The sequence below is a fragment of the Mytilus galloprovincialis genome, chromosome 13 (genome assembly GCF_965363235.1).
Source record: "Mytilus galloprovincialis chromosome 13, xbMytGall1.hap1.1, whole genome shotgun sequence".
NCBI lineage: Eukaryota > Metazoa > Mollusca > Bivalvia > Mytilida > Mytilidae > Mytilus > Mytilus galloprovincialis.
Genome location: NC_134850.1, coordinates 8,070,197 through 8,083,518, shown reverse-complemented (window position 1 = coordinate 8,083,518; position 13,322 = coordinate 8,070,197). Strand labels below are relative to the sequence as shown.

Below are 13,322 nucleotides of genomic sequence, written 5' to 3'. Positions count from 1 at the left end.
GTGACGTCACCATGTGAGAGGAGAAGTTATCAGTGACGTCACAATGCGAGAGGAGACGTTATCAAGCTTGCTTTTGTCAAGCATAAAACTGTCTTAGGGAGAAAGAAACGACCAGTAATAGAACGATAAAAAGATAATCAGGTTTCCTTCGTATAGATATCGTAAAATATCTGCCGCTCGTTAACTACGCTCACTCGCCAAAAAGGTTCACATTGTGGCTCGCGCCTGATATTTTAAGATATCAATGTGTAGAAAACCCGATAATCTATACTTACACTGCTTTAAAACTATGTATAAAGAGATTTTGTATTGTCTTGAGGAGATTAGCTGTCAATTTACATTGAGAAATTACTATTACCGGTAAGTTTATGCTGATTAAGCAATATTAATTTTCTATATTAAGAATTTTATGATGTATTTAAATGGGTAATTATAGTTGCATCTCCAATTGAAATTTGAGTTGAGATTAATATGTCTACAACTTGAGGAAAAGATTTTTTGGGAAAAGGGTAGGGGTGATGAAAAAAAAGGGGGGGATTAGGGAGGGAGCAAATTTTTTTTTTCAGAAGTTAAAAAGAAAAGGTCTTCATATATTTGGTTTCTGTTCTCTAACTTTTGTTTGCCTCAACCAAATGTTATGAAACTTATACAAAATGCTTAGTACCAAAAAATACAGATCAAGTTGGAATTTTGGTGACGTCACTTGAACTGTTCTAGAGTTATGCCCTTTACAAATGAAAATATTGCTGATTTTTTTGTTTCTGTTCTCTTTCTTTATTATGTCTGAAATAAATGTTATGAAACTCTTACACAATGCTTAGACGCACATAACAGAGACCAAGTTTAAATTTGGTGGTGTCACTTTTACAGTTTTAGAAAATGCTTAATTTTTCATTTCCATTCTCTAACTTGAATTTGCCTCAACCAATGTTATGAAACTTAAACACAATCGCACTCGAGTGGTGTCCCGTTAACGGAGGATCTACATACATTCATATGAATGTAGGACGGAAAGTCACAGGACAAAAAGCCACAGACAAAAAAGTCACAATTCAGTTTTGAGATTATTTTTATATGAACAAGAGAACACAACTATTGAAAATATTTGATTTGTAACTTTGTTGATTTATTATATATATATAAAGCAACTTAGTTATTAAAATTTATTCAATAAATATAAAAAATGATCAACTAATTGTTATGAAAAATAAATGTCAAACTGGCTTTGTACCTAAAAGGCTTCATTGTGCCAAGAAATATATATCCTTTACATGATTTAAATTTAATAAATTTTCATTTATCAATGTTTAAGACCAATTTCCTAAACTTAAAAATTAATACATGTAAAAAGAAAATACTTCAAGATCTTTCTTTTTCACATACCCGTAGCCAGGGGGTTTGGATGAACCCCACCTTGAAAACAACTAAGCATTGTTAAAGTCAACGTTATGTTCAAATTGTGACTGTTAAAGTCGAGTTCATGAGTCCAAATACCCCCCCCTCCCCCCTTAAAAAAATTTGGCTACGGGCCTGTTACATATATTCAAACAATTGACAAAAAATTATTTGTGACTTTTTGTCCTATCAAATTTGTGATTTTATGTCCTGTGACATTTTGTCCTGTGAATTTCTGTCCGTTCATACATACATACATACATACATACATACATACATACATACATACATACATACATACATACATACATACATACATACATACATACATACATACATACATACATACATACATACATACATACATACATACATACATACATACATACATACATACATACATACATACATACATACATACATACATACATACATACATACATACATACATACATACATACATACATACATACATACATACATACATACATACATACATACATACATACATACATACATACATACATACATAAACACACTAGAGTAATATTTTGATTGTAGATATGCTGCCGGCAATGTACTGCCCCCAAATGTTAAATAGAATGGATTGGTCAGTGCAGGCTGGTAGCATATAAGCTTGATCTGAATTGGAAGGAGTTGTGATTCTTCATGAATTTTTTTATGAGGTCATAGAAGGCTGGCTTTTCATTCTTATGGTTTCTGTTCCAGCCTTCTGTGTTGTGAGTCCTAGTGGGTTGGTTTCATTTAACACACATTACATAGTTATCTGATAGAAGGGCAGTGCATGGTGATCCAGAACTGAAAATTATATATTCATCTAGATTTACCTTTTTTCATTATAAAGATTGGCGAGTTTGCAGTGATACTAACGGAATTTAAACCATTTCACAAGAGGGTCGATTTGTAAAAAATGTGGGGCGAGTTGGTGATGGCGATTTGTCCTGCTTCCATAATGATATTCATCGATTATCGCCCCTTGATTTTGTTTATCTATTTTCGATCGTCAAAAAAAAACATGTGAGTTGATATTAATAGACAATGATAGAAAACATATTTTGCATATTACGATTAATACAAAGTTTGGTGAAAAAACAATCGAGATGAAATTCGAGCCAAACAGAGATTTGCCCGGCTCGATTTTTTCAAGTGATTAGGCTAAATTATTTTCTTTGTGCTTCCACAGGGCCTTGTTACAATTTGCCGGGTTTACTATCCATACATGAAACGAACCCCGTCTCACTAACTATGACAGGGGCAAATTAATAAGCATATTCAGCCCAAGAACATGTTTATATTGAAGGCCGTACATTGACCTATAATGGTTTACTTTTTTTTTAATTGTTATTTGGATGCAGAGTTGTCTCATTGGCACTCACACCACATCTTCCTATATCTATTATGTATTGTAATATGGATATTTACCTAGTACCAATAATACACCTTATCTCTAATCCTGGCTGATCCGGCTGCTTGAACTTTTGACTTGTACAATAATCACTTTTCCATTGTGGCATCAGATATATAATAATCCTGACATCCAGAAATTTGAAGAAAAAAAATTCCTGGAGGCTGGATCCCGAAAGGACCAATCCCGAAATCCTGAGCTTTAAAACACCCGGTCCCAGAGTCCTGATAAAGGTCTACCCCCCCCCCCCCCCCATTTTTTTATATGAATACACATGGACTTTCTGTTAAAGTCCCTGGACTGCTAAGAATATATATATCAATGTATATGGCAAAAAAAAATATCTTTTTTTACACCCCTTGAAAGTACCCAATTTTGATGATTTTCCCATTTTCACCAATTTTTCACCATTTTTGAGCTAATATCGTGAAAAATATCACATCAAACATAATTAGGGTTGTAATGTTTGTTAATATATTTGTAAACACATTTTTTTTCGCTTTAAAATTAAATGATATATTTTTTCAAGTTTTCAGATAATTACAAATAATCCATGACTAGAGTGTAAGAGATCTGTTAAATAAAGAAAACAAAACTGTGAAATAGCAGACCATTTGATGCAGAGAAACATTAAACATGAGATAGAACTCACAGAGAAACATTAAACATGAGGTTGAACTCACAGAGAAAAATTAAACATGAGGTAGAACTCACAGAGAAACATATGCATTGACCATGAGATAGAAATCACAGAGAAACATAAAACATGAGGTAGAACTCACATAGAAACATTAAACATGAGTAAGATGTCCAGATAATACACTATTTAAAAAAATGTACTTATTATGTGGGCAACAATTTATTCAAAGCTTTATCTCGATGAATCAGAGGAGAAATAAAGGCAACAGAGAAGGTATAGTTCAAGTTGGACTTGATACACATACAGAATCACAGGAAAAATACATTTTTAAAGGCAGGAGAGAATATACCTTTGGCGATAAATCTGTCAAAGAATGTGGTAGAAGGTATAGTTCAAGTTGGGTTTGATACACATAGAGAATCATAGGAGAAATAAAGGCAATGGAGAACACATACCATCGGCAATAAACTGTTAAATTTAAAGAATGTGGTAGAAGGTATATTTCAAGTGGGGCTTTATACACATACTTTAGAATGGATACTGATAATACATATTCTCCATGTCTTGTGTGTGGTAAAGGTAAAGACTGCAGATCACTCAACATTCACACAAGAATTAATACTGATGATAAACGTTACACATGTGATATATGTAGTCAAGGGTACAGTGACGAAAGTCACTACTATAGACATATGACAATACATACTGGTGATAAACTTTACAAATGTGATGAATGTGGTAAAGAGTTTGACACTAACAGTGCTTGTCTTAGACACATGAGAATTCATACGGGTGAAAGGCCTTATAAATGTGATGTATGTGGTAAAGGGTTTATTGCACGTCAGGCTTGTGACATACACAGAAGAACTCATTCAGGTGAAAAACCTTACAAATGTGATATTTGTAAAATAGAGTTCTGTGATCAAAGCAGCTTTATTAGACACATGAGAATACATACTGGTGATAAACCTTACAATTGTGATGTTTGTGGAAAAATGTTTCGCCATAACAGTTCTTGTGTTAGGCACATGAGAACTCATACTGGCGAGGAACCTTACACATGTGATGTATGTGGTAAAGGATTTAAGGACAACAGTTCCTACGTTAGACACAAGAGAATTCATACAGGTGAAAAACCTTACATATGTCATGTGTGTAGTAAAGGCTTTAAAAACAGCAGTCACTATAATACACACATGAGAATTCATACTGGTGAGAAACCTTATACATGTGATGTATGTGGTAAAGGGTTTAAGGACCACAGTTCTTTTAATAGACACAAAAGAACTCATACAGGTGAAAAGCCTTACACATGTGATGTATGTGGGAAACAGTTAAGTGAAAACAGTCATTATCATAGACACATGCGAATTCATAATGCTATAAAACCCTACACATGTGATGTATGTGGTAAAGGGTTTAATGACACTATTCGGTACGATAGACACATGAGAACACATACTGGTGAAAAGCCTTACATATGCTATGTCTGTGGTAAAGGGTTTGATTACACTAGTGGCTACAATAGACACATGAGAACACACACTGGTGAAAAGCCTTACACATGTGATGTATGTAGTAAACGGTTTGGTGACTATAGTCAATATCTAAGACACAGGAGAACACATAATCCTGATAATGGTGAAAAACTTGAACATGTTGAAGCTTACAAAAGTGAAGAAGCAGGAGTATGTGGTAAAGGGAAAGAATTTTTCCTTATTTAAAAAGGGGAGTGTGGTGAAAAAAATGGGGGGTACAAATGTTACTCCTCAAGATTTCAGAAAATTTCTCCAAATAACTTTTTTATTTTTTTATGGGGCATTAATTTGCAACAGCATAGTGTATTGTACAAAAACATAAAAAGGGGGATAATTTAATTACTTTTTTTTGGGGGGGGAGGAGGGGGGGGGGGCATTGTCAATTTACACAAGCAAAAAATTGAATATAAGTTCAAATCATTTATAAACCAATTTTATTTACGGTATATATAAGTTCTTTGACTAAGTCTGCACCAAAAAATTTTTCAACTACTAGTCCGAAGACAAATATCCTGACATTTTTCTTATTGGTCCAAACAGTTTTGCAAAAACTTACTAGTCTGAAAGAAATTTTACTAGTCTGGGGCATCGGACTAGTGGCTAACCGTGCAGACTGTTGACTACAGTTATTCTGTGTCAGAAACCTATATGTGTCAAAAATTTAATTATTAAATTATAATCCAAATTCAGACCTGTATGCATGTATTAATCACAAATATTGTGTCCATTTTTCTCCAAACTGTTAAAATAAATGGTTAAGGGTCGGACCTCTGCAATCGTAATAAATAACTTAGTTTGTTAAATGTAAATAGATATTATTTGTTTCCTACAATTTCCCTATGAAATCATGTCCAGAAATTCATTTGAGGACAGACGCTGGTGAAAAAACATATACATTTGTACATGTAATTGTAGTAGTAGCACAATGTATTTGCATTTGGAATTTAGGTTGCTCTTTTTTATGTACCCTACCTACATTTTGATCTAGTCAATCGAATGTATCTGAAAAGTGCAGTGATTGGACAAAAACATATATAGTTTCAACTGAACACACTTCCCAAAACTGAGGGATGAATCAGGTATAGAAAAAAAATATTAAATAATTTTACATACAGATGAAAATGAATTTTTGCGAATTTTTGCGAATTTTGTATTCACTGCATGATAAAAGACCTATGTGGCCTAAGGATTTGCTGAACAAGTAAATGGTTATGATACATATTTGAATTAATTTCTGAATATTAAAATAAAAGTACTTTAGTAACCTGTGCATGTAGAATTTTGGGCAGTGCTAGAAAGTGGTGAAAATTCTAAAAAGGCTATCAGTATCCCTTAGGCCATTTCAGTTAATTTCTGACAGGTGGGCCACCTGTCAGAAATTAACTGAAATGGCCACCGTGGGGAGGGATGGGGAGATTTGTTTTTATATGTATCGGAAAAAACATCATGAAAAACGGCCTATCAGATCTAAAAATTAAGAACTATCAGATGTAGAGTTTCTGTTCATATTGAGTGGATGGGCTTTCATTGGTAAAATTGACCTATCCGAATTTTTTTACTGCAAGGGGCATACCCATCAGAATATTGCTGACACTTAAATACAATACAAGATAATGTATGATACACAACTGTCTAGATACCAAAGAACTCCTGATAAAAACTGCAATTGTTATACGTGTGCATGTAAAAAAAAATTCTTTAAGAGGGGTCTAAATACAGCACAAATAATATTTTCCAAAAGACCAAAGAAGACTAAAGGCATTTGACTAACAGGTCGAACATCTGATGTTCTTAAACCCTGCTGACTGCCATTGGCGATTGCCAATCAGGGGCGGATCCAGCCATTTTAAAAAGGGGGGGGGGGGGTTCCTAACCCAGGACAAAGGGGGGTTCCAATTACATGTCCCCATTCAAATGCATTGATCGTCCAAAAAAAAGGGGGGTTCCAACCCCCTTTCTGGATCCGCGCCTGCCAATTGAATAGATCACAAGATTTAACAAATGGATCTTTATACTAATTAACTACCAAACATAAAACAATAAACTTGAGGCAAAGATGGTAAACCACATTTGGAGGGTATTATAACTTACCTCAATTTAGGATAGACTCTTGAGGTTTTTCTGGTCAACAACAAATGGAAGTTTTTAACGACCTTGACTGGCTATACAGCCCTTGCACGGTCAATGGACAATTAAGTAAATTTAAAAGCAGTCTAAGGGAGGTAATTCAATAACATTTAACATACAATTTTGGGTATTTTCAGATATCCTTCCTTATATTTCTTGTAAATTAAGGAATGTAAGGTTTTGGACTAATTGCAAAAAAGGGTGTCGGTAGTAGTTTTCAATATTTTTTCCAAATTTCTCAAATTCCAAATTTTTGAAAAGTTTGAAGAAGAAATCTTTAATTGCGCAATAGATTTGTAAGATCTTGACATTTCTTTTGTGTCAGAAACACATATTATGTCAAAAATTTGATCACAATCCAAATTCAGAGCGGTATCAAGCTTGAATGGTGTGTCCATACTTGCCCCAATTGTTAAAGGTTCGACAGCTGCAGTCGTATAAAGCTGCGCCCTGCATAGCATCTGTTTTGGTTTTTTTAGGGGTTTTTTTCTGGCTTTTGGTTTTCACTTTTTCTTCAGAGGTTTTTTGTTATTTTAAGTTTTGCTACTCGATCCGGTAAAAATACGATTTATTTCAACAGGACCATCAAATCGCTTAGTAATGGCTTTAAAAGATTAAAATATCACTTTTGTCTGTTCTGAATTTGAGATTTGTACATGTCGTTCTGAGTATATCACATGATTGTTGTGTGGTTTTACTTCTGTACAGGTTATGACGTTGCTGTATGAAATTGAATCTACTCCGAAGTACAACGATCGGTAATAAAAACAAGGGGGGGGAAATCTCATATTGAGCATGCTTTTAGTCAAATGAGTTTATTCTTTGAAAATATTGTTGAACATTGTTTGGATCAAGTTTGTCTTTGTTCATTATATAGTACCAGCAAGGTGCTCTTCCTGTACTGATTTAACTATTGCAGTTTTATACATAATATTTTAAATACTAGTCACACGGTGGGTAAGGTAAAACGTTCTGTGTTGGTGATTTGGTCCTGACCGGTGCTGGTGATCATCGAAAATATGTAAACAAAGACGAAAATTATGATTTTTGACGTTTTTTTTTTCATAAAGAATGGAAGGAAACAGTTGAGATTTTTTAATTTTGTTTCTTATGGGTTCATTACAAATGTTACCCTCTAAGCTGTTTCAGTGAGCGTAACACAAAAATGCTTTTTTTTCAGAAAAATCTAGAACTTAAACAATTAAACAAAAATGCTCCTGGAGTCCGCTTTCTGTACCCAAATCTACACGACATGCTGGTCATTTGGCAATAAATTGTTTCTTATGCATTTCTTAATTAATGTATTCCTTGATATATCTTATACGACATGCTCTATTTATTGTTGCAGACTATATAATGACTTTACTCGGTTGCATATACGTCCCTACTGTAAGTCTACTTACATTCACTTTAATATAAACATGATAAAATAAAAGCCATAATTGTTTATAAATATTCATTTTTCTTTTATATAGCAGACTTCAACCTTTATACATATTAGTCGCCTTTGATATAAAAGCCTTCTATTCGTATCCCTCATTATCATACATAGTTGGCAAAAGACGGATGCAGTTCAACGTGTTCGGTCCTTATATATCCTTGGCTTTCAAATAATCAGCTTAGATTGTTCTTGATGAAGGTAAATTTAGAAGAGCGCTTTAAGCGCATGGAATTTATAACGTGTGGTTGGTTTTTTTTTTTTTTTTATTTATTTTATGAATATGTGAATGTCTTTATTATAAAAGCCTTCAAATTTTATAAATATTTATTTGCCTTTAATTGCCAGCCAACCAGTTGTTGTGTATTTGCCTTTAATTGCAAGCCAGCCAGTTGTTGAATGTGAAATTTTTGTTGTTGAACTTTTCCCTGTAAACAGAAAAAAAAATATTAGTCATTGAATAAAATTGAGAAAGGAAATGGGGAATGTGTCAAAGGGACAACAACTCGACCATAGATCAGACAACAGCCGAAGGCCACCAATGGGTCTTCAATGTAGCGAGAAACTCCCACACCCGGAGGCGTCCTTCAGCTTGCCCCTTAAAAAATGTATACTAGTACAATGATAATGGACGTCATACTAAACTCCGAATTATACACAAGAAACTAAAATAAAAAATATTATTAACTTTGTAACTTACAAATCAGCTAGTTATCAAACTCTTACTCATATTAGCAGGATTAACAAATCTTGTAAAACTCTTCAGGTATCAACCGTTCAACGAAGATACTTAGGCACAAGATGTTAACTGTCTAGAAGAACGGACAATATAAAACATACAAAACCGACCGTATAACACTTAAAAAAAACCACACAAAACCGACCGTATCACACTTTAAAAACATGCAAAACCGACCGTATCACACTTTAAAAACACACAAAACCAACCGTATCACACTTAAAAACACACAAAACCGACCGTATCACACTTAAAAACACACAAAACCGACCGTATCACACTTTAAAAACACACAAAACCGACCGTATCACACTTTAAAAACACACAAAACCGACCGTATCACACTTAAAATAACATACAAAACCGTCCTTATCACACTTTTAAAAAATATGCAAATGTTTGCACAGGTCTGTCCTAAGTCAGGAATCTGATGTACAGTGGTTGTCGTTTTTGTCGAGCCTTCGACTTTAGTCGAAAAAGCGAGACTAAGCGATCCTACATTCCGTCGTCGTCGGCGGCGGCGTCCACAAATATATTCACTCTGTGGTTAAAGTTTTTGAAATTTTAATAACTTTCTTAAACTATACTAAATTTCTACCAAACTTGGACAGAAGCTTGTTTATGATCATAAGAAAGTATCCAGAAGTAAATTTTGTAAAAAAAAATTCCATTTTTCCGTATTTTACTTATAAATGGACTTAGTTTTTCTGCGAGGAAACATTACATTCACTCTGTGGTTAAAGTTTTTAAAATTTTAATAACTTTCATAAACTATCCTTGATTTGTACAAAACTTGGACAGAAGCTTGTTTATGATCATAAGATAGTATCAGGAAGAAAATTTTGTAAAAATAAATTTCCACTTTTCCATTTTTTACTTATAAATGGACTTAGTTTTTCTGCGAGGAAACATTACATTCACTCTGTAGTTAAAGTTTTTAAAAATTTAATAACTTTCATAAACTATCCTTGATTTGTACCAAACTTGGACAGAAGCTTGTTTATGATCATAAGATAGTATCAAGAAGAAAATTTTGTAAAAACAAATTTCCACTTTTCCGTATTTACTTGTAAATGGACTTAGTTTTTTTTGCCAGAAACAAAACATTCACTCTGTGGTTTAAGTTTTTAAAATTTTTATAATGTTCTTAAACTATCCTGGATTTTTACCAAACTTAAACAAAAGCTTGTTTCTGATCATAAGATATTATTCAGAAGTAAATTTTGTAAAAAAAAATTAACTTTTTCCGTATTTTACTTATAAATGAACTTAGTTTTTCTTCCAGTTAACATTACATACAGTCTGCAGTTAAAGTTTATAAAACATTTATTAGATTCATAAACTATTCTGGATTTTTTTTACCAAACTTGGAAGCTTCTTTCAATCAAAAGACAGTATCGAGAAGGAAATTTTTATTGATGTTTTTCCTCATTTTTGTTGAGTTTGCGATTAACAGCAAAAGTAGGCGAGACACTGGGTTTCGTGGAACCCTTACGAATTTTTTTAAGTAGTTCATACATGTTTTTCGTTTTTATATAGATTAGACTGTTTGTTACCCCGTTTTAATGGTTTTACACTAGTCATTTTGGGGGCCCTTCATAGCTAGCTATTCAGTATGAGCCAAGGCTCCGTGTTGAAGTCCGCACTTAACCTATAATAGTTTTCTTTAAATTGTTACTTTGATGGAGAGTTGTCTCATTGGCACTGATATCACATCTTCCTATATCTATATGCAAAACCGACCGTACCACACTTAAAAAAAAAGAAGGCGACAGAGATGTCCCGAAAGGAAAGAGACATTAAAAAAATGAAAATTTGTGAAATCTAGAATTTAACATTGTTTAATAATAATAATAATAATAATAAATAATAAGTAAAAACAAATCTTTATTTAACGAAGGTAACACATTTAACAGTTACATGTTAATCTTCCATGAGGCCTTCAAAAACGATTAATACAAATAGAAAACGGACAAAAATACATACAGAATAAAATACACAATACAGCAGCTTAAATATAAGTACATGTGCATTCAGTAGCAGAAGAAAAATAATAACGTTTAAACTTCATGCAAAGAGGTTTTACATATTCTTTGCCGTTTGAGAAAACACTATAGCGTCAAACAAATGAAATGTTTATCGTAACTTTATTCCAACCCTAAATAAATGTACTTTTAGATTGAATTTGGTGTGCCAGCAGTTTGTTACAAGTGATCACAAAGCAACATTCGGACATCGTGGATAACAGTTTGATATAAGGGTACATCATGAGAGTAACTGAATAAAGCTTAACTAAGGTTTACAAGATATATTTTATTTTTCTATGCAACAGAAAAAAGTAAAATCACAAAGATACCGAACTCCGAGGAAAAATCCCATGTCCCTAATCAAATGTTAAACATCAAAAGAATGGACAGCTGTCAGGTACAGGCATTTTCAATTGGATTGAACCTGGTTTTACAGCGCTAATAGTTATCAAAGGTACCAGGATTATAATTCAGTACGCCAGACGCGCGTCTACATAAGACTCATCAGTGACGCGCATATCAAAAATTTATAAAGCCAAACAAGAATAAAGTTGAAGAGTATTGAGGATCCAAAATTCCAAAAAGTTGTGCCAAATACGGCTAAGGTAATCCATGACTGGGATAAGAAAATCCTTAGTTTTTCGAAAAATTCAAAGTTTTGTAAACAGGAAATTTATAAAAATGACCTCTCACTTGTATGACAGTCGCATCAAATTCCGTTATTTTACAACGATGCGTGAACAAAACAGACATAATCGAATTATTGAGTGAAAACAACACAATATTGACTTGATACTGCATAACCTTTAAAACATCTAATTGTATTCTCTTTTCATAGACATTTCAGATATCTGGATAAGAGTGTCAGTCTAGTACAAAACATAGTTTATATGCATATCACATTTTCATGTCTTTGTCCTGAATGTATATTTAACTTTCCACTGAACGTTAAAAATCCATTTATCAATCCATCTTTAACAAAGAAATACAGACATTTTTCTTACCTGATTTTGTTGTAACTTTTATCTTGTTGACGGTTGTTGTTGCTGATAGAAAGAATAAATAAACAAGTTTAAATTACAAGTACAATTAATGCTCACTTTAATTATGCAATCAGTTCAAATGATATCCTATTTTTTTAAGTCTCAGACTGGTGCATTTCCAATTTAGACTGTTATATGCAGTACATTCGAATTAGGAACATACATGTACTATGTTTCCATTTCTACCTTATTTACAAGTTAATAGAGTGAGTCATCTCATCACGAACTCCTCTTTAAATCTAACTATAGGACATGCGTGTTGATCATAAGTGAAGTCCTAACAGTGCCCTTTATGTGTTTACATCCCTGTCCTTTTGTCTCTGATTGAACGTTGTCATACAGGGAATCATACTCCATCTCTTGAATTTTTGCAGTCTATATTCAAATAGTTATAATTCATAGCTACATATATAGACATGTATCATCAATGCAATATGTTGATTTTATAAAAAAAAAAAGAAGATGTGGTATGATTGCCAATGAGACAACTATCCACAAAAGACCAAAATGACACAAAAATTAACAACAATAGGTCACCGTACGGCCTTCAACAATGAGCAAAGCCCATACCGCATAGTCAGCTATAAAAGGCCCCGATAAGACAATGTAAAATAATTTAAACGAGAAAACTGACGGCCTTATTTATGTAAAAAAAAATGAACGAAAAACAAATATGTAACACACAAACAAACGACAACCACTAAATTACAGGCTCCTGAAGTCGAAGAACAAAAGCTTTTTTTTTGCTTAAATATCTTAATAATGATAATTACAGAAAACAATGATAAATAATAAATAAATGATATTGAAGTATGAAATTATTAAACATGAAAAGAAAATGAACAAAGATTAAGTGGAGGCTACTGTTGATATCAGAATCAATCGGAAAAGTGCATGTCTTAGAGAACAAAATCTATCATAGGCAAGAAATAAACGTCTCAACCAAACG

At 33.0% G+C, this 13,322-nt stretch overlaps 1 protein-coding gene across 1 annotated transcript; it reads left to right on the top strand.

The window, feature by feature from the left end:
* The first annotated feature begins 3,346 nt into the window (after positions 1 to 3,346).
* Positions 3,347 to 5,343, top strand: LOC143056089 (uncharacterized). The gene has a single exon (XM_076229174.1). The coding sequence runs from the start codon at positions 3,995 to 3,997 to the stop codon at positions 5,183 to 5,185; it is 1,191 nt and encodes a 396-aa protein (XP_076085289.1). The 5' UTR covers positions 3,347 to 3,994; the 3' UTR covers positions 5,186 to 5,343.
* The last annotated feature ends 7,979 nt before the right edge of the window (positions 5,344 to 13,322 follow it).